A 22,291-nucleotide genomic window follows, 5' to 3' on the forward strand; every position below is an offset into this window, starting at 1 on the left:
CTTCATTGGGTGTCTCGTCCTCTGGGCCCAGGACTAGGGTCTGTCGTATTCACAGATGGCATCAGTAGGCACATCATCAACTTCCATGGGAGGGCGGATCCAGCACCTGTGCCCACCCTGGACCTTGCCCAGTGGACCCACATGGCCTCAGCCCTACCCTGGTCCTCTGCAGGTACTCAGTCCTCACGTCCTCCTAAACCTGAAGATGCTGAGCAGCTGTGACTCACAATGTGACATGGGCTATTGACAGTCACAGGTCCCAGCCAGTCACTGAAGTGACACAGCAGGACAGGTTCCTACCTGCTGGGGAAGGGAAAGGAGGGAGGTGGCATACCCAACCAAGCCGCTTACCCTGGTACCCACTGGAGCACTCTGACACCATCTGGCATGCCAAGCCCATGGTGTGGCTGGCCTGGGCTGGGGCAAGGTGAGCACCATGCTGCTGCCACCAGCCAGAGTAGGGCACCCTCCATCCTCAGGGACATGGGGTTGTGGCCAGAGCAGGAGGCTGCTTGGCTCTGCCCCAGCCAGGAAAAGCTCCATCCATTTCAATGAAGTGCTAATGCAGGCTGACTCACCAGACAGTGGCCATGGCTGGAGTGGTGTCTGCTTCCAGAGACAAAGGGACATTGTGGGGACAGTGCCACATGCCCCCTGGGTGGCTCAAAGAACCCTCATCTTCTTACACTTCCTGTTTGGCCACTCCCTGGGCATGCCTGGGTACAGGTTCTCCATCTCCATAGCAGGCTAGGCTGTGTAAAGCTAGGGCTCAGGCTGGCTACTCCAAGGACACCAACCAGGCCAGGCCAAACTGTGCTGTGCTGCGCAGACACCAGTGCAGGCCACAAAGGATCTGGCCTTGTGTAGAACCTCCCGACACTGCTTTCCCCCACACCCTACACAGGGTCCCTGCTCCCACCAGGCCCTGCTGGGGAAGACTAGAGAGGAACATACCCTCACACACACTACCTTCAGAAAATTACCCTAAGGCCCTGCTACAGGGCAGAGGGGGCCATAAATTCTCAGGATGCAAGGCAGGGGGCCTGAGAGCAGGCTGCTTCACCCGCTCGGAGCACAGAACAGAGAAACTGGGCAATACCCCAGGAATACACAGCAATCTCAAGGACCAGACGCCCACTGCAGGCCCAGACAGGCAGAAGCACCTGGCCAAGTCTGGATAGGGTCAAGACACCCACTGGGTGGTGTGAAAACATTTTAGGGGTCTTGGGCCAGTGCCCATGCATCTCCCACCCACACACTGCTATCTACCTCCCCTGGCCTGTACACCACAGCCTGGTAGACCGGCCTCCAGCTTGAACAGAACAGTGACAGTCAGCCACGGCAGCACCAGGGCCTGAATGCCCCATCCTTGCCCATAACAGCACCCAGACCCCTCAGAAGTATCTCAGGAAATAACCCCAGGCCTGCCTGAGGCTGGGGGTGGGGCACAGTTTCACACTCAAGCTGAGGTCTCCGGCTGACTACAAAAGGGATAGTCTTGGTCCTCTGGATACACAAACAGCAGCTAGAGTAGACACCTACAAAGCTTCCAGCAACACAATCCAGACCCAGGCAGTGGCATCTGGACAGAGCCAAATGGGGTTCCAAAGCTGGGGCTTGTTTGCAACTGCTGCAACCAAACTGTACCCCTCAGAAAACTCCTGGCAGGCCCAGGCCAACAGCACAAAGCAGACACCTTGCTAGGGGAGGTTCCCATGGCTCCTTCCGGGAGCAGAGCTTTAAAGGAGTGGGGCTCTCAACCTCGCCTAAAGACCTGCCTTCACAGACTGCCACGGTAGCCACCTCCCCTTCGAAGCCCTCTTGCTGGTGACAGCCCAGCCCCTCCTGACAACTGTACTCCAGGCACCTGCAGGGACACCCAGGGAGGCCTCTGACCAGGGCAAGAACACAGACACTGGCATGGGCCTCCCATGCTGATGAGATGCTCAAGATGACCAATTTCACGGCTGATTTTCCCCTCTCCCTGGGTGGCCCCACTCCTCATCTCAGAGCTTGACACTGCGTGTCTAATTGTGATTTATCTGGAGAAGATTGCCTGCCTCTGTTAGTGTCTCAGGCACCTCCTACTCCAAGCCACAGATCTCTCTGGGGGAGACCATTGGAAGGGGCTCGCAAAGATGTGTGCGGGAGGGGCGCCATGCTCACAGCTGCATCACAGGCCAAGTGGGCATCCTGGAGCTGCTGTAACAAAACATTAAGGGCCAGGTGTGGTGGCACACGCCTATAATCCCAGCAACTGGGACACCGAGGCAGGAAGACTTCCCAAGTTTGAGGCCTGCCTGGGCTACATAGCAAGTTCAAGGCCACCCTGAACTATATAGCAAGACCTGTCTCAAAACATAAAACTAAAAAGCACTATGATCCAGGGGATTTAAACAACAGAAGGTTACTCTTCCAGACCCGGAGAACAGGAGCCCATATCCAGGTGTCCACAAGCTGCTCTTCCCAGGACACTGAGGGAACCTGTCCCCAGCCTCTTCCAGCTCCTTTATATGGCCTGTGGCAGAATCGTTCCAGTCTCTGCCACTGGCATCACATGGCCACTCCTCTGTGTGTCTGTCTCCTCTTCTCACAAGGATGCCTGCTGTTGGATTTAGAGCAAACCCTACTCCAACATATTCTCAGCCCAGCTGGATTACATGTGCACAGACCCTATATCCACACAAGGTCACACTGTAAAGTTACGAATCTCAAAGGGATCAGCACTTAGTCTGGCACAGCAAACTAACATATCGTATATGAGTGATACATAGCTCTCACTTGTTACACAGCAAAAGACCATGAAAGCTCTAAGAAAACCAAGGCCCTGAAGGTGACCTGACAAGCCCCAGGTTGTGGGCACAGGGGGCCTCTGGCAGAGACTCAGTGCCACCTTGGCCTTCCTGGCCATCATGACTTCAGGTGACACCATGACTTTCAGGTGTGGTCTGCTCACCCCAAAGTCTCTGCCACCTTCTGGTAAACCTGCCCTCAAATGTTACCTCCTACCCTATTCCTTCTGATGCTACCTGAGTACAGGTCAGGGTACTTCTTAGGACCAAGAGGGGTCTGTGCCCACAGTCAGCTGGAGTCCTTGTTGACCAGCCAACAGCACTCCTCCCTGGATGGCACCTAGCCCATGTCCTCTGATCCCAGGCCCCTCCAGGAACCCACTCTGCCAATGACCATGAAGGACACCTAGAGGTGATACAATGGAAAAATAGAAATACATATGGAGGTACCACCCAGCAGGCAAGGACTGTCAGTCCCGTCTGTCTGCAGCCATGGAGATCCCAGGATTCCAGGAGCCTTCTAAAGTTGAGTATGTCCCAACAGACACTGTCCCCTGACAAGGTGTCAAGGTGTTCCCCTCAGTCCTCATGCCAGCAGAATCTCACAGAAGAGCCCTTTCGTAAGTGGCAGAAAGCCAAGGAGGAAGAGAAGGAACCAGGACAAAAAGGTGGAGAGTAAGCATAGGCCTTAGGCCCCTCCCCTGGGCCACTATCCCCTCTGCACCAGTCCTCTGACCTTACCTGCAGCCCAGCCTGGGGGCACAGAGCTAGCTGAGCCAGGAGGGAAGAGGACAGAGTGACCAGGCAAGTGGAATGCCTGCCAAACACATCCACGTGGCACTGCAGCCAGGATTCACTTAGCTCCAGGCAGCAGGGCCAAAGCTATGCCCATACAGGATGGCTTGTCCCCAGCTCCAAGCAGGCCCAGAGGTTCACCAAGAAGTCTCCCCATCATATGGCCTGGGTGCACAATGGGCCTGCCTCACCTCTGTGACTCTGGTATGCTTATGGGAGAAGGACCCCTGCTTCACAGGGATGGCTCACCCACAGGTTCCAGGCCACTCTCACATGGTGGCCCAAGCAAGGGCCAGAGACATGCACCAAGGTGACAATGTAGAGTCAGGTGGAGCTGGCTGAGTAAGATCAGTGGGCACTGTGAGGCCTGTGTACACTTCATGTCCAGCCCACATCCCCTGGGGGGTCAGAAGGACCACTTCACTGCTATGGTAGAAAAGGTTGGCATGGGACCATTCCAGGACATTGCCTCACTTCAGGTCAGCATTGCACATGAAAAGATCTTCTGAGAGCCCACAAAGTCCTCCTACAGCTAGGAGCAATTCATGTGGGGCCATCTGTGAAAGCACGGCTCTCCCTCTGCCCACTGGTCCTAGCAAGTGAAGAAGTTGTAGTGAGATCACGAAGACCTGGTTCCTCCCACCTGGCACTAATTAAGCACATTCATCAACTATCCTGCTAATCATCCTTCCAGACTCTGACATTGCCACCAGCATGCCATGTCTCCTGCCAGCCCAAGGCCCACCTCTGCCCCACTGCAGAGTCTGCAGGAGGCTGGAGACATCAGCTCTGGGGCATCCACAAGGCGGGTAAAAGTGCACACCCTTCAAGTCTGTTCTGTAGAGACCTCACTGAGCAACACAGGGAGCAAGCACCCCATCTGTCATCTAGGCAGGCACAGTGCTCTGGGGATGGTGCCCGGACCTACTGCCAACTCTCTAGTCGGGCAGGGCCCGAGAGCCAGCAGGGCTGCTTTCTTGTGTCCTATCCCTAGTGCATCTCGTCTGCGCTCTCATTCTCCAAATCTCTGACCACAGACCAGGCCCTGATGCACAGGAGTCAGCACATACTGACTCTATGCCTCTTTTTGCCCAGGAAAGGCAACTGGTCTCTAATCCCTGGTCTGAAAATGCTACCTATACCCCTGTGACTCAGGGCTGCTGCAAGTTGTACCAAAATTAACCCTTAAGGGTGTGTTAATCCTTCTTGCCAAGAGGAAGAATGACATTTTCAAGATCCTCAGCTCCCTTCACACAAACCCCACATCTACATAAACAGAAGTAACAGATTTTTTGCCTGACTTTGATGGCTCAGGACCAAGTTTAGACCTGGCTTGCTGCTCTGGACCTGGCCCATTCCCTGTGCTCCTCCACATCCTGACTGTGGACCAGCCTGACTGCCCACATTCCCTGCCATGGTAGCTCCCTTAGCCAGCATATGGTTCAGGTGCTCCAAATGGGACACATACGCAGACTGTCATCTGCAACCTCTTCAGGGCTTTCAGGATGTGGGGCACTGGCACCTCCCCAACTGTGTCACTGGGTGCCTTTACTCCCCACACCCCCCATCCGATTGCTGTGCTCTCTGCTCCCTGAGAAATGGACCCAACCCCTACACCCACCAGGACCTGGCATCTGCTAGAGATCACCTCTGACCCTGCACAGCCTGAGCCCCTAAGCTAGCCCATCACTCCATCAGGCACTCTCCAATTCTATATAGCCACTAACACTTCTAGAGCAGGCTCTAGGTGCACAGCCATCCAGCTAGCTGTACCCTGCTGCCCCGCCCCCCACTGCACACAGGCTCTCCTGGCCCTTTCCCCATGGCCCACCTGCCCCAGCTACACTTCCCACCCACCACAGGACTATGGTACTTACTGTTCCTCTGCCTGGATGTTCCCGTTTTTGCCAGCCTCCCCACATACAAGCCTCAGTGCTCATCAAGCAGATAAAAATCTCTTTGTCTGCCAAGACCCAATGGCTTCCTGTTCAACCCATCTCACTTCCGAAAGGGTCCTCACCTGCTACAACTGCAGGGATTGTTGAGTTTTGGAAGGGTGTGGTTGGGGTGGGGGCACAAGGTGCTGGCCAGACCTTTGCTGAATGAAGCCACCAAGGTCTGGTTTTCACAGAAGGTCCCTCAATTTCATAGCTCTCCTGCCCACACAAAAGGCACACATGGGAACCAAGAGTGGGGTAGGGGTCTACCATGGTTCCAATGTGTCTGTTGGCCAGACTCTGGAAATCTGTCCATTCCAAGATGCCCCAGGCTAGCAGAAAGGGACAATTAAGAACAGGCAGGAATAAAGCCAAATTAGCCACCACTATAAAGAGTGGTGACTTCTAGGGCCATCTGCACACATTCCTCAGTGGCCCAGGCTGAGTGAGGCCTTACCCAAAAGCGTAATTCAATCCCATGCCTCACACGCTGGCACAATGACTCTCGGCAGAGCCTCCCCCAAATATGCCAAGGTCAACCGGTCAGCAATGAGCTGCAGAAGCAGGTCTGGGAGGCAGACAGTTCCAGCCAGGGCTGGGCCTGCTTTGTACTGGGGTAGGTCTCCTCCTCCCTTCCCATGGCCTCTGAGGCCCATGTGCATCACAAGCCCCTCTTCAAGGCACACTCAGACTTGGTGGCTTCACACCACAAGGACAAGACCATCGAGGAAAGGTGACATCACAGAGCAAACGACTCCACTGGCTCCCTGAAGTGGATACCCTGGTGACGCCCACAATGGCCTCCTCCCCCAACTGTGTTCTCTGTCCCTTGAGTCCTGTCGGGGACGTGAACACAGCAGGGAGGGAACATATCTAGGCCTCATCAAGCACACAGTGGGTACCCTGCAAAACCAAAATTCATCTGGGGCCTTGCCTGGTGACTGGCCCTTAGAAAGCCAAGATACCAGCCAGCAGCTTGGGATGCGTGAGAACATGTGCATTCCCTCTCCCCTCCCAACAGAGACCCAGCACTCAGCACAGCAACAGCCCAAGCACCATTCGGAGGCCAACTGCCAGGACAGATGGCCCCCAGGTTCCCTGGGCAGACGTGCTCCAGAGGCCGTAGAGAATCCAAGCTAAGCTGCTGACATCCCACATCACTCCCCAGGCCACATCCCACATCACTCCTTCTATGTGACAGAGCATGTCCCCAGTGGAGGACCATAAAGGAGACCATAAAGGACCATAAAGGCTGCATCATAGGATCAACCTAGGGCTCCTATATCCAGGGAAACAGACACTCCTGTCATAGTGGGAAACAGCCCTGCAGTGGGTCCCCATGGGTTTGAAAAGGGAGGAACTCCAGCCCTGGGATGCTGGGACACACCAATGAGATCCCTCAAGGACAAGTAAGCTTCCGGAGGCGAAGAAACCACTCCAAGCAGAGCATTCCTACCCTTCTGATGTCAGGCTCCCAGCTCAGGCCAAGGGGTCTGTCCAGGACAGCTCTGAATCCCCAGGCAAGGGACCTCCAACAACCGAGACAGACAGCTCTCACCACAGGTAATGGGTGAGGCAGGACAGGGACTGACCTCCTCCAGACCAGTGCCCACAAGTCTCAGGGACGCCATGCCCACTATGTGCTGGGGCCCTGGTAACCACTGGATAACACCGTGACAGTTCAAAATACCAATTTTTAAAAGATGTTGTGAGGACTTAATTAGGCTTGCCCACCCAGTGACATGCCAAAGCAATGACTTTCAAGCCAGGATGAGCTGAACCCAGCTCTGCCCTTCAGCTGCTGGTGACCTTGGTGTGTCCTTTACCCCTTAGAGTCCAGTGACCTGGGGTATTTAGTGCCTGCCCTAAGGGAGCTCTTAAAGAGAGTCCTGCTAAAAGATCTCACACTTCAGGTGCCTCTTGGCCACCTTCTAGCCCCTATACCTAAACGTCACACAGCACCTCGGATCTCATTTCCTGGCTTCCAAGTATCCCCAGGAGGCCCCACCCAACAGGCACTGGGACACCAGCAGCTGTATTGCAGATGAGCTGGGAGTCAGGAGCCCTGGGGAGACAGGGCAGAACATAACCCAACACACGGGGCCCACCCACCTTCCTCTATAAATAAGTCTGTGTAGGAGAAACAGCACTCGCCCCAAAAGTTCTTTCACAATTGTATTTTTACACAGCAGAGTAAATCAATAGACAAGGCCATCCTAGGAAGAACCACTGGCTAGGACAAGGGCCACTCTCAGGGTAAGGACCAGAACACACATGCATCTTTGTGCTAAGGTCACCCGAGTGTGGCTTCCAGACAGAATTGAGAAGAGAAGGTCCTTCCCCAAGTTCCCGCAGCCATCAAAGCCCAGGTCAGACAATGGTTATCTGCTGGGAGCACCAGCCCAGGAACCAGAAGCTGCTTCACACAGCATACCCTGAGCAAATCAGACTATCCTTCCTCCTTTCTGAGTTCACCCTCCATGGATGGCCCTGCCAACTCCGCATCTACCTGTAGGGAGATACAGGTAGACAAAAGCCCCAGGAAGTACCCTCTGGTTACAGAACACACCACAGTCCAAGGCAAAACTTACACAACCCCCACACACACCTCACACAAAGCCACCTCCTCCCAACTATCAGGAATCTGAAGAGCCTTGGAAAGCTTCAGCCCACATGGGTTTCCCCAAGTAAGCCGATCCCCCACCTGTCCATGCGTGTTGGCTTATTTTAGGATCTCCCTGAGGCCCAGGCGCACACCCCCACACCCACCAAGCCCTGGCATCTGCTGGAGGTCAGCCCTGTCCCTGCACAGCCTGTCAGATGAGCCCACCCCAAAAGACAGATGCAAAGCTGCTAAAGGTCTGGCAAGAGCAAAACTACCTCGGGTCTGTACTCCCCTTCAGAAGTCTCCCTGGGACTGAGGACACTGGAGACAAGTTGTTAGAAGAGTGAGAGTCAAACGAGTTGCCTTAAGGTACCCACAGCAAAAAAGGCAGGGAGTGTGGCAGAGTGCTTTGGGGGCAAGACCAGTGTCCAAGCCATAGATACTATCCAAGGAAGCAGGCAGAGAACCCACCTCTCCCTGCCAGGAGTGTCACCCTCTGGGACTAGCCCGTTATCTTTTTCCTGGCTGACAACTCACTGAAGCCTTCCAACCCTCTCTAGGAAGATGGGCATCACCCAAGTCCCTCTTGGAGCTAGAAGGGCATTTTCCTTCACAGGCCACAAAGCAATCCACGGACAGGGGCTCAGGTCCTACCACACAGCCAGCCTCAAAGCCCTCAGCCCCCAAGGTCTCACCACACCTGCATGCCACCCCCTTCCCTTCTTGACAAGGTAAAACAAACAACCTTGATGGAAGTCCTCAGGGACACAGCCAGCCCAGAACACCAGGATCAGGCTCCAAGGTTCCTCAGTTGCAAGGGGACACTGTCAGGAGAATGCTGGAGGCCCATTTGGCTTTTCCCCAGTCTGATCTGCACACATGCCCCGTACAAGGTTGGGCTTGCCCCCACCTCAGGTCTGCCAGCAATGCCCAGTCACCCATCATCATATCCACCAACACCACTTTCTAACCAAACCAAGGTGGCCTGGTTACCTCTAATCTCAGTGCTGCAGAGAACACAGACCTACAGGCACCCCAAAGTGTCAGCCCCACTGCTCTGCTCCCTGAGCCCCCAGCAACAGAGGATGCCACCCAGAGCCTCCAGACACAGCCTTCAGGCTACAGAGGGCAGAGGCAGACATTGGCCATAACCCGCCGTCCCTGGGACCACCGAGCTCTCCTTTACAAGCAAGAGACAAATCTGACTCACTTGGTGTTTGGATTTGAGAAAAAAGAAACATGGGCTTTATTACTTTTTTTGGTACAGATTCCTCTTTTGTATTTAATATTTATACAGTTAAACACACAAGGTAGGGAAATATATACACACATTGCTCATTTCGCCTGCCTCAACTCTTGACAGGGGAAGTTTATGAGCACCAAGTGAACCCCCCTCCTAAGGCGGTTCAGCCAGCCCAGAGCCCAAAGACCACCACCCTGATGTCCAGTTCCCAAGGGCCCTGTGGGAGCCAGCCAACACTAGACGCTGGTCAGGCCCTCAGAACCTGCTGAGACAGTCCCCAAAAGCTACCTGCGCAGATGGGTTGGGGAGGGCAGGAAGACCTCTTAATTGCATCCCAAAAACGCACCTGGCCCTGACCCAACTCTGTTCTGGAACCTTCTCTGAGGCCTGTGCCCTCCTGGCCAAAAGCAGCAGCCTCTTCCTCTGAAGTGAAGAAAGAAAATAGGGTGAGGGGTTCTCCAGCAGTGCCTCCCTGCCCCCAACCGCAGCTGCCCAACTTAAATCAGCCCAGGCTCTTGAGTTCAGGCTGGAAGAGCGAGCTGTCAGCCAACATCACCACTGCCTGCGTCTGCTGTGTCCAGAGGAGCAGGTCAGCAAGAGCCTGCGGCGCACAGCCCCCGCGGAATGCCCTGGCACAGGAGTACACGGCGCAGGAAAAACTTTGTCCCCTCACTGTCCCTTCTGGCCTCCCGTCCACAGCGAGGAGTCTGCCCCAGCCTGGTCCCGAGAGCGTGAGTCGGGAGTCCAACCCTGGCCTCCACCCGCAGAGAAGCAAGAGTTGTGGCCACCTCACCCCGTCGGCGACTAACCGCCTCTCCAGAACCCAGCGGGTTTAGAACCAGGACATCCCACTCGGGTCCCGGGAGGCGCCCCCACCCACCACTCTTGAAGAAGCATTGTCCCGCGCCCATGACCCACGTCCCCAAGCTGCTGGAGCAAAGAACCGGAGCGCTGGAGAGCGCACGCGGGGAAGCTTGCGCCCCAAACCGAAAACCCGCTGGCCGGGAAGGATATGGGCTGCAGACTAGGCGCAGGCACCAGCTGCGCGGCCGCGTGGTCTGCCCGAGGCAGAAGAAGACTGTGGCCGCCAGCGCCGGGTACGGGACGGGCTGTTCCTCGCCGGCGCCCAGCACCGCGCCGCGCTCGGCAGCCGGGCTCTCGGGGGGCGACGTGCTGGGCCCGGAACCCCGCTCTGCAGAGCTCCCGGGAGCCCCAGGGCTCGAGGGGGATGTCCCCGCCGCAAGGCCAGAGGGCGGCGCGCCCAGGGGCACCCGAACCTCGTCGGCAGCCGGCACGTCCTCGGTCATGGTGGCGGCGAGCAGCACCTGCGGAGGGAGAGCGGGCGGTGACCGGGTCGGGAACAACGCCCCCGCCCCGCCTTAGCGGAGTGGAGCCGCGAGTATAGCAGCGGCCTCCAGGATGTCTTTGTCTTCCCTCATTAGAGGCGAGCGAGCCCCCCGCGGCCCCCCCGGCGGCCCCCCCGCCTCCGCCCCCGCAAGGACTGGCAGCCCCACCCCCATCGCCCAGGCGGGGGGCGGCGGAGCTCTCAGAACCCAAGTTGCGAGGGTCCCGGCGTGCAACCGGAGCGCCTCTCCGCCGCGTCTCACCTCGCTCGGGCGGCCGGCGGCGTCCCCGCGGGCATCGCACGGGCAGCACGGTCACTACGAACCCAGCCCAGAGCCGGCCCGCGCCCCCGGCCCACCCAGCACCGGCTCCCACCGTGGCTCTGGCTCCGGCTCGCCCGGCAGCGGGAACGGTGGCCTGGCGCCGGGTACTGCTGGGCGCCGAGGCGGGCCAGGGGCGCGGTCGGGCGGGCGATGGGGCGAGAGAGCCCAAGCCCGTCCGTGCGCGGCGCAGGAAACTTCGGAGTGAGCGGCGCACGGGGGGGCGGGGCGCGCGGGGGAGGACGGGGGTGGGACCAGCATAGAGGCGGGGCTGGGGCTCCCCCCGTGGATAGGAGCTGGACGCCAGAGGAAGGAAAGGCACGCCCCCCCACCCCCCCATCCAGGATGCGCGCGTTCCGACGACGCCCCCACCCCAGGCACCCGGCACCCCGCCTGCCCCAGGTCCGGTTGGGTGGACCCCGCCCGTGCCCCTGGGTCTCCCCCCACCTTCCTCTCCCGGGCCCTCGTGGCACCAGGGGGCGCTAGCGGAAGGTGCGGGTACGGCGGAGAGCCGCGGCAGTGTCCGCCCCGCCCTCGATTGCGGGGGCACAGAGCCGTCTACCCAACCCGGCGCCCCTTGAGCGCCGCCCCTTCCCCCACTGCGAGGGTCGGCCGAGGAGGCGGGGCTCGGCGAGCGTGGGAGGCGCGCCATGGCCTTGAGAGCGCCGTGAGTGCCCTTCCCCGGCTACGTGGGGCCTGGGTGTGCCTTGCGTGTTTAGGTGTCGTGGAGTTCGAGGCCCCCTCCCAAGGGTCCAAGGGAGCGCCCCCGGTGTACCTGCCCCCCACACCCCCCAACCGTGGGCCGGGTGGAGCAGAGGGTCCCTGCTTGGGGAGCTGAAGGTCTAGCTGAATAGAGAAGAGGTGGGCCGGCCGTCAGATACCGATAGAGGAAGAGGGTGTTGGTGCATTGGCAAAGGCAGGGATTTGGCGCCCAGGCTTGACTGCTTCCCCATCACCACTTTGAGTCACTAAACTTTAGCTCCCATGTGGCACCCTCCATATCCCTGCCAAAGAGACGCCTTTTGCACCCCCAGGCCCTGGTTTTGGGGGAGACCCCACTCTGTAGACAAGGAGCCCTGCTACAGGGGCCGAGACTGCACCCAGTGGTGGAATGGGGTCCCTGGCTGGGCTACTGCGGCTCACCCACTCACGCCAACCAGGAGGGTCCCACTCTGCATGAAAGGTCCTAGAAGACCTGAGCCATGAGCACAGGTCCAGGGTAGCAGTGGTACAGCTCAGCAGCACCTCTTGCTTATGTGAACTTTTCAAGAAAAGGAAAACTATTTTAATGCTGCTACTTAGATTAAGATCCACAGAGAAGAGGGACCTAGGCAAGCCCAGATAGGTGGAGCAGATAGAGAGCCAAAGCAGGGTCCTGTCAGGGGTTGCTGAGAACCCTGCACCGTTTCCTCAACACTCGTTAAACCCTGTGGTAAAGTTCAAGATGCTGGCTGGGCCGGGCGTGGTGGCGCACGCCGGTAATCCTAGCACTCGGGAGACTGAGGCAGGAGGATCGTTGCAAGTTCGAGACCAGCTTGGGCTACAAAGTGAGCTCAAGGCCAGCCTGAACTGCACAGCGAGATCCTGCCGCCCCCCCCCCCAAAAAAAAAGATTCTGGCTGGGGCTCTGAGTGATTTGCACGACGACTATGGGTTGGGGTAGAGAGTATGCCAGGCTCCGGGTGCAGTTGGAAGGACAGCTGTGATGACCACCAAGGACACTCTCTTTGTCCCCAGTAGCTTTGTTGCAGTGGGTAGGAAGACCATAAATTAGTGTGTGGACAGAGAAAGAAAACATTTACCACTCAGCAATAGGCCTTGGATAGTCTTCCTTGAGGACAAGAAAACAGCCAGAGGAGCAATAGGGCTCTCCAGAAGTGAGGCTCTATGCAAAGGCCATGTGGCAGGCAGGAAAGAGCTGGGGAGTGGGAGGCCCCAGAGAGAGGCAGGGCAACCAGATGCAGGCCAGCCACAAAGTGGGGTGGCAAGGGAGGGCAGGGCAGGGCTGGGTTCCTAGAGGGCCTGGAGGGAGCTGCGTGACAGTCATCACTCTCCATCGTGCTCTGCTCACCAGTTGCTTGCAGAAAGGGCCACAGACTTTTGAAACATTATATTTTAAAGAGAATCTTAATCTGACAAAGTCCACAACAGCGGGTATCCCATGACCCGTTTGCACACCAATGGCACCACTCAGACACATAGAGGGGCATTTTCCACCTGTCCTACCCAACCCCCTTCTCAGTTCTGGCTCAGTCAGGCCCGGGAGGGCCAATGGGAAGTATACTTGCAGGCTCCCATTTCCCTGTGCCAGTACTGTCGCTCCATGCTCGGCATCTCACGGCACAGGCCCCAGTGCTGGCTGCACCTGAGCTCTGGGCAGTGGGGGATGAGTTCACTCTGCAAAGGAGGAAGCCCCCTGCTGTGTGACACAGGCACACCACTGGGAAAGAAAATAAAAAGCAGACAAGAGATGGGAGCACCGCATTAAAAACAATGGTGGCATACATTCCTGTTGCTACACAGAATGCTAGGAGATGAAGCATTAGGACAATTTGGAAATTGGCATTAAAATTGTTTAATTAAACTGTACAGAGTGTTCAGATGTGTTTTTTAAATCCTCCAGGCCTCTGGAAAATTTGATTCTGCTTTTCTTTTTTCTCTCTCTCTTTTTTTTTCTTCTAAGGGTAGAGCTTTTGCTTGTCAGAGTTGGGGGGTGGGGGTGGCCCAGGAGTGCAGCCAGTAGGAAGTAGAAGGACTCAGGCATAAGGCTATGATCTGGGTGTCAGGAGTCTCTCCAACCTGTGGTTAGCAGTCAGCTGGAGGCCTAGGGCCCCTGCACTTAGGCAGGCTAGGCAGGGGACAGTGGGCATCACAACCTCCTCCATCAGACCTATGGCACCTGTCCAGCTTGGAGGACACCTGCAGCACTCACTCCCACTTAGGTACATTTGTCTGTGTTTAGGGCACAATGTCTATATTCACCAGGCTGCGATCCCCATAGACTTCCTGAGGACCTCTGCTCTCCACACCGTGTCCCTCCGAGGACTCCCAATGATCGCCATGCTCTGAGAGTCCAGTCTGTTTCTGGCTGGGCCCGAAGCTCACTCTCTAACATCATCTCCAGCCTGTCCTTCTCAGCTATTCCCTTTGGCAAATATACCCACCCCCACCTCCACCAAAGCAGCCCTGCCAAGTGCCCCCTCCACATTTGGCCAGCTCCCCCAACTCAGAAGGCCCAGTGCTCGGGCCCTTTCAGATCCCACACCTCAGCCTTGCTTCCTGGCCCTGCAGCCCTCCCATCTCTGTTCACTGGGCCTGCTCTCTCCTCAAGCCCCCTATGACTTTCTGCAGTGGCCACCTTATCCTACATGATATATCCATGACCCCATACAAACGCCTGTCTTATATAGGTGGTCAGGAAATTCTATAGCACAGTGGGTCCTAGTGGGTGGGCACCCCCAGGCAGGTGTCCCTTGGAGCAAGAGTGGAGTTATAGTTCTGGGCCCCAGCCCAGCCAAGCCCAGCCCAGCCCCTGTCCCTGGTGATCTCTCTGGGGAGTACGGGTGAGGTGAGATTCCAGCTCATTATGGATTGCCATGGATTCCAGCCTTCCTGGTACCTCTCATGAAGGACAATGTTCAGAACAGCAGACTCCAGCATGGCATCAAGGGGATAGCATGTCCTGGATAACTCTGAGCTGGTCCCACTACCTGCTATAGCTGGCTCACTGGTCAGCACCTGGTCTTCCATGCACTGGACCTCGGGCTGGATGACACACCCTCTTCCAGGCACAAGCTAGAGATCTGCATGGGTGTTCCCATCTGGGCCCAAAAGGGCCCCATCTCCTGGCAAGCTGTGTTACCAAGGGGCCACTCCAGCTCACTAGGGGCACCCCTTGTGCGCAGCCTGGACCCTGCCTGGCTAGTGACATGTGCCTCACTCCCAGCCCATAAACCCCCCTCCACCCAAGTATCCTCTGGAATTACCCAGCTCAAGGGCCACCTGAGACTACACACTACTCTACTGGTCACACTGGACACTAGAACTCTTCTCTCTTTCCCCAGACTTCAGACCCAGGACAAAGAAGGAAGCTGAAAGAAAGGATCTCTTCAGCAGGCTTACTCTTCCTTAAACTCATGGGCCTCTTCTACACAGTCACGGGGAACAGACTCCGTGTCACACAGCTACATCCTGAGTGTTCCAAGTGTCCTGTGCTTGTCTTTTTTTTTTTTTTTTTTTTTTTTTTTTGGTCTTTTTGAGACTGGGTCTCACTATGCAGTTCAGGCTGAACTTGAGCTCATTTTGTAGCCCAGGCTGGCCTTGAACTCACAATGATCCTCCTGCCTCAGACTCCCGAGTGCTGGGATTACAGGCTTGTGCCACCACGCCTGGCTCTGTGCTTGTCTTCAGTGCCATCCTGCAAGATCAGTCTTCTCTGTCCTGGGACCCTGAAGCCAGCCCCTCTGCATCCTTGTCCGTTCCCCCCACTCTGATCAGTTCTTTGCCTCCTGTCCCTCCTATGGGGACAGGAAGAGACCAAGCCAGTCTTAGCCTGCCTGAGTCTCCAGCTGCAGAATGGACAGACACAGTGCTCTCTACCCACAGAAGGCTTAGGGTAGAGCTGTCCATTTAGTAGATGGAAATACAGGTCATCTAATTAACTTGAAATTTCAGATAATGAATATTTTATAGTGTAAGTATATTTCATAGATAATTTGGGACATAGTTAAACTAAAAACATTTACTTATATCTGAAATATAAATTTAACCAGGTGTCCTATACTTTTTCTGGTGACCTATGAGGGGTTAATAGGAGGGGCAGATCTTTGTGGGGCTGACAATAGGAGAGCAGGGGAGGGCTGTCTCAGATGAACCAGACGCCCTGCATTATCCATGGATCTCAGTAGTGCAGAGATTCAAGCCAAGCCAGCTCTAGGAGAGGTGCAATGCAAGCTGGTACCCAGTTGAGTGTGTGTTCAACCTTCCTACCTGCTATCATATATAGCATAACTAGCCTCTTATAACAACAGACATCAATTACCCATGGTCCAGAAATCCTACATCAAGGCATTGGTGCTGCCATGCCTGGCAAGGAGAGGCCCTCATAGTCTGCACTTCTTGCTGTACCCCCATATAGTCTCTTCCTACAAGACCCCTCACCTGCTGGTGACACCTGCAATCCCAGCACTCGGGAGGCTGAGGCAGGAGGATCACCATAAGTTCAAGGCCACCCTGGACTACATAGTGAGTTCAAGACCAGCCTGAATTGCATAGTGAGATCCTGCCTCAAATAAACACCCCTCACTTGCCATGGGGCCCCACCCTCAGTACCTAAGCACCTCCCAGCACCAGCAATCAGGAGTCACATCCAAACCATAGCAGACACCCACCTAGCAAGGACAGGCCCTCATAGTCTGCACTTCTTGCTGTGTCCCCATGCAGTCTCTTCCTACAAGACCACAGGGCAGGGCAGAACCCTGAGGAAGCATGTGAGCTTACACCATCCCTGGCTGACCAGCTCTGGCCACCTCAGTCACTGTAGGGAGAGGGTAGCAGGGCTGCAGGTGTGTGACAGAGCCTACCGAAACATCACAGGCCACCTAAAGCAGGGAAGGCTCTAGACCTGAATTCAGCAACACGGCTGTGCCACAAGACCCTGGGGTAGAGGTACAGAAGGATTGCCTTTGCTTGGCACCTGGCATATAGGAGGTACTTGATAAATGCATGCCACCTATGTGGCTGGAGGAGTTGTACTTGTGTCTGAAGGAATTTGGAGGACCCACGACCCCCAAACTGTACTGGGAGGGAACAGGGGTTCTGGTAGCTGGCCAGCTGGTGGATGACCTGATCGCTCCCAGGGGACTTCGCCCAGCACTCATGACAGTTGATTGCCTGGAGTCCCAAGCTGGCAGTGACAATTTTAAAAGTCATGGTACAATGATTAAAACCTGTAAGAGTACTGAGTAAGGACCATCACACTTACCACAGCCAGTTAAGACTGGTTTTCAGTGATGTTGAAAGATCACTGTGTTTTTTCTCACCTTGGTGTCATCTGAATAGATACCCCTCTGCCCCAGGTCTGGCCCTGACCTGAGGGGTGGCCAGGACATGCAGTGGAGGGAGGGGAGGCAGCAAGGGGAGGAGACATGGCCTGGGCTCAAATTCTACTAGCTCCTAGGTTCAAAACTTGCACTTCCTGGTTATGTAGTTTTGAACAACTGTCTTGACCTCTCTCAGAATTAAATTTCCTCTGGAAAAAAATTTTGTATAAATGAAAAGTGATGATAAATTGGCAGTTCCTCAAACAACTGAATAAGAAATTACCACAGGGCCAGTCCAAGAGAAGTGGGCACGTGTGTCTGCACAGAAATGGGTACACAGACTGGGCTGGGGATTTAGCTCAGCGGCAAAAGCGCCTGCCTGGCAAGCGCAAGGTCGTGGGTTCGGTTCCCGGTACCGGAGAAAAACCAAAAAAAAAAAAAAAAAAAAACAGAAATGTGTACACAGACATTCACACAGCACTAGTCACAGTAGCCAAAGGGTAAAAATAGTCCAAACGTCCAAAAGACCAGGAGATACACAGATGTGGTCTTTGCACACAGTAGGCTATTACTCAGCCATAGAGAGGAATAGAACTTGATGTGTGTATGTAAACCTGAGGATATCCTGCCTCTCGGAAGAAGGGAGACCAGGAAAAATGCTTTGAGACTCTTGTGTGCAAGCTCCAGAGGAGAGGAATCCAGGGGGAGACAGCTGGGAGGGCTACAGCTGATGGGTAGAGAGGTTCCTGTGAGGCAGTAAGAGAGCTCGATGGGGTGAGTACGCAATCTGGCCACTCTAGGAACTATGGCCATATTCGCTGAATGATTCCTGTCCCCCACAAGACTGAGCCAGTTGGACCTGTGCTTAAAGAGGCCTTTTACAACAGGCCCCTCAAACCCTGAGACACAGCCAAAGCTGGACAACCCTGGAGGGGCTAGAGGGGAAGAGCCTTCAGCTTGTCTCTTAGGGACCTCAGGATCACAGAGGCCCTGGGGGTGGTGACTGCTTTGCAGCAACATCTGGCTAGGCTAGGCAGGGAGCAGACCCATGGGAATTGAGCTCAGGGCAAGGGGCCGTGAGAAAGCAACAGACAGACATCAGGCCCTTCTGTCCTCACCCCAGCTCACTCAGCCCCCTCTGTTGGCAGGAAGGACTAAGCCTGGGCAGATCTACTCTGGAAGCCCTTCTGGGCCTTTAGGGGTCCTTTCTTAGAAAAGGATCCCTGAAAGACCAATATGGCAGGTCCCTCAAGTCACACGTCTGCACCCTTGGCCCTCCGAGCCCTGGGAGGGTCTCCCTCTCCGCAGCCCATAAGAGCCCACATGGTTATTATATCCCTGAAATCTGGCCCCAGATTATTCCCTCCTACCTCAGTTGTTTGGTCAGGGACCACCAAATGGCCACATGGGAGGTAGGGCTGACCTGGAGGTGCAGCCAGTAGCCTGCTGACATCTGAGAGACAGCTGACACAGAAGTGGAGACAGCATCACAAGGAACAGCCTTGCAGAGACCCTGGGGGTACTAAGTGGGGGTGGGAGCCCAGCATGGGCTCTGCTGCCTTCACCATAGTGGCCTCTACAACATGATTCAGTTTTTATTGTTCAGACTGATGGCAGATGGGCCATAAGTGGCTGAGCTCCTGGCGATAGGTGGAGACTAGGGCCGCAATCAGCCATCAGTAGTCACAGGGCTGCAGGGCTGCAGCGACCAAGTACCCACGGGGAGGCGAGGTCACCTCTCTGACTCATGTTCCTTTCATACATTAACCCCCAGAAGGATGGTTTTATCTTTACAGTTAACTGGGTTAAGTCATCAACTATCAAATATTTGAACAGTACCTTCTCCAGAGGGATGCCCCCTCCCAGCTGTGACAAAGGTCAATGCTGAGAAGCCACTCCAGCTGCAGCCTCAGTAGACAGTGGTAGAAAATGTGTGTGCCTGATGGGCCACCACTAAGCATGCTCCTGGGCCCTGCTCAGGCTCTGACAGCATTTACATAATATGCTTTGTTTATCATTCTGCTGATTCCACTTAGTACTGGTTTCCGCATGGCTGGCCAGGGTTGCCTCAGACAGTTTTCACAGAGGGAGAACAGCACACAACAGGGTGGGCTTGTATGGTCATCCCATGGAGAACTATGGCCAGCAGGGCACATGTTGGTCATCTATGCTTCAGCTGCTGCCAGGGAGCCTGCAGTAACACCCACTGTGGTCAGCATCCCTGTCAGGGACAGCATCCTTCCCTGGAGAGCAGATATGGACTGGTTGGTCCCTGAAGGGTTAACTTTCAACAGATAGCAAGGAGAATCTGACTCCAGGGACACTCAGGATATTTAAGGAACTGCTACAATTAATATTAAAAAGACAAACCAATTTAAAAATGGTCAAAAGATCAGAATAGATATATCACCAAGGGTTCTACAGATAGTGAGGAAGCAGAAGAAAAATGATCAACTTTGATAGTCATTAGGGGACTATGCAGTAAAACCATGAGGAGAACCGGGATTCGGTGGCACATGCCTGTCAGACCAGCTACTCAGGAGGCTGTGGAAAATCTGAGGGCAGGCCGGGAAACTTAGCAAACCCTGTTTCAAAATAAAATGAAAAGGGCTTAGATGTAGCTCAGTGGTAGAGCACTTGCCTAGTATGTATGAAGAAGCCCTGGATTCTATCCACACTATTACAAAAACAAAAATAAATAAACCCAGGATAAGGTACCACTTCACATCTATCTGCCTGGTAAACATTTCAAAGACTAATGACACTGAGTGTTGACAAGGATATGGAGGACACAGAACTCACACACTATGTGTGGGGTTGCAAAATGGTGTGGCCAGTTTGGAAAATAATTTGGCAGTTTCTTAAAATGTTAAATGCACTCTGGATATAATCCAGTTTTCTACTAGGTGTTTTTTTTTTGGGAGAAATAGAATCATGGGTCACACAAACACTTGTATAAATGTTCACCACTGCCCCAAACCAGAGAGGCACCTGGGTCCTCCACAGGTGGTCCAACAGGGTGCACCGAAGTACAGGATTCAACCCAACATCTGTACACAGGGATGAGCAAAATACTGATTTAAAATGCAAGTGACATGCAAGCACCTATACTGAGTGAAAGAAGCCAGACCTAAAGGATACAGACTGTATGCTTCCACTCATAATAATTCTAGGAAATGCAAATCAACTCATAGTGTGGGATGCAGGTGAGCGGTTAGCTGGGGGTAGGTGAAGCAGGGGAGGGATATTTCTACTGTCTTCATCGCAGTGATGGTCTTGAAGGCACATACTTATAAGTGTCAAACTTTAAATGTATATAGTTTACTGGGTTAGTAATTATATACACCAATAAAGCTACTTAAAAATAGTTATCCTCAAAAACAATTTCCTAAATTCAATGAATTGGACATTGTATAGTTGTGCATTTCAGTGTTTATAAATTTTCCTCAATACTAAAAAGAATCTAGCCCAGCTGAGATAGTCTATCCCAACTGGGAGGCTGAGGTAGGAGAATCAATAGTTTAAGTCCAGCCAAGGCAGCTTGGCAGTTTAGCAAGACCTTGTCTCAAAATAAAATAAAATAAAATAAAGCTGGAGATATAGCTCAATGTGAAGCCCTGGGTTCAGTCCCTCAAAAAGAAAAATAATTAGATAAATAAAGAGAATCTAAATAGAGAAATCTGAATGTGCCACACACTGGAGGAACAGCCCATGAAGGCGCAGGAGGCAGGCTGACTCCTTGCCTGCCATTAGCACTGAGACCCCAACAGCCCCACCCACCTGCCCTGCCTGGTCCTGGGCCTGAGTTCTGAGGCCGTCTTGGGCAGGGATCCAGAGTCAGCACAGCGAGTTCTCAGGGATGTTTTGATTTCAGACCACACACATCCTCTCACAACACTGTATCTGTCTTTCTTCCCAGATTTGATCCTCCTCTTGCAGGTGAAGAAAGCAAAGTCTCGGCCTGCATTAGGCAGCAAGCAGCCTAGGTGAGAGACACACAGAATTCCAGAATTCTGGATCCATGGCTCCTGGACCAGGAGGAGCTCTTGAGGCCCTCTGGCTCAGAGGATTCTGCAGCCCAAGTGAGTCTCTGGATTTGTACAGTGCCTACAATGCTGGGTTATAGCCTGAGCCCCATTGGGTGCTCCACCATGGTTTCACCTCAGCAAGGTGCCACAGGCAAAGGAGGCAGCTCTATTGCTGGAACTACCCAGCCCTATAATCTGTGGGCTCCGTCCCTCCCTGCTGCCTACCCAGCCTGCTCAACCCTTCAGTGCTAAGCTAACCTCACACTCCCTGATGGGGACACTGGTGATAGTGAGAGCAAGGAGCTCACCAAAGTCACCTTGCTAGCTATCTGCAGAATGAAGACCAGCACTCCGACCAGTTGGGATCTGTGGCAGCACGGGACAGGGAGGGTTTGGCCTGCCCAGGCCTCTAACACAGGCGAGGAGGTGGTAGTGGGCAAGAGAATCATGCCTGAGGGAGACCCAGGCAAGATCCCTCTGTGCTGAGGTGCTTTATTCATAGCCCATGGGTCTCCTCTTCCTACATTTGGGAAAGATCCCAAAGCAATGCCATTCAAGGGCAGGAGGGGAGGTCCCCTTATACCCTCTTACCTCACCAGCCAGCAGAGGCCCTGTGTCCATGCCAGCAAGCTGACTGCACCTTAGCAGCCAGATATTCCTATAACCTAAAGATGGACAAGCCTCCTCTCCTGACTGTAAGGTATATACATGGTGAGGAGGCAAGAGGCCCAGTTCAAGTCAGGCATGGTGGCACACCCCTGTAATCCCAGTAGTCAGGAGGCAGAGGCAGGAGATCACCACAGGTGTGAGGCCAGCCTGGGCTACAAAGGGAGTTCATGGCCAGCCTGAACTACATAGGAAGACCCTGTGTAAAAAAAAAATAGAGACCCAAGTTCAAGTCCCAATGTGGTCCAAGTGACCACATTGGGCCTCAGTTTTCCCTGTGGGGAAATGGAGATGAGAGTCACTTCCACCCCTTGGGGTAGCATGATCATCACATGATCTCTGGTCTGTGAAAAAGGACATGGAGCAAGAGTCCAAATACCCATCAGTCTCAGAGTTCACCATGGTGCTTCTCATGGCATCATGTGTACCTTGTGTCAGCATCCTGTGATTGTCACAGCAAAGTGCCCCAACTTGATGGCTTAAAACAACAAAAACGGGGCTGGGGATTTAGCTCAGCAGCA

At 54.5% G+C, this 22,291-nt stretch overlaps 1 protein-coding gene across 7 annotated transcripts in view; it reads right to left on the bottom strand.

The window, feature by feature from the left end:
- Cacna1h (calcium channel, voltage-dependent, T type, alpha 1H subunit) overlaps nucleotides 1-11,228 on the bottom strand; it is a 60,898-nt gene extending 49,670 nt beyond the window's left edge. For all 7 annotated transcript variants that reach the window (XR_001235422.1, XM_013517983.1, XM_013517981.1 and 4 more), the window contains exons 1-2: nucleotides 10,980-11,228; nucleotides 10,387-10,697 (exon numbers count right to left, since the gene is read on the bottom strand). Coding sequence is in view for 6 of the 7 variants with exons in the window: in XM_013517983.1 (XP_013373437.1) it covers nucleotides 10,387-10,679 (293 nt within the window). In the remaining variant the exon portion in view is untranslated. The remainder of the gene's footprint in view (nucleotides 1-10,386; nucleotides 10,698-10,979) is intronic.
- Nucleotides 11,229-22,291: the final 11,063 nt, after the last annotated feature.

Source organism: Chinchilla lanigera, unplaced genomic scaffold, assembly GCF_000276665.1.
Source record: "Chinchilla lanigera isolate Chin_1 unplaced genomic scaffold, ChiLan1.0 scaffold00041, whole genome shotgun sequence".
NCBI lineage: Eukaryota > Metazoa > Chordata > Mammalia > Rodentia > Chinchillidae > Chinchilla > Chinchilla lanigera.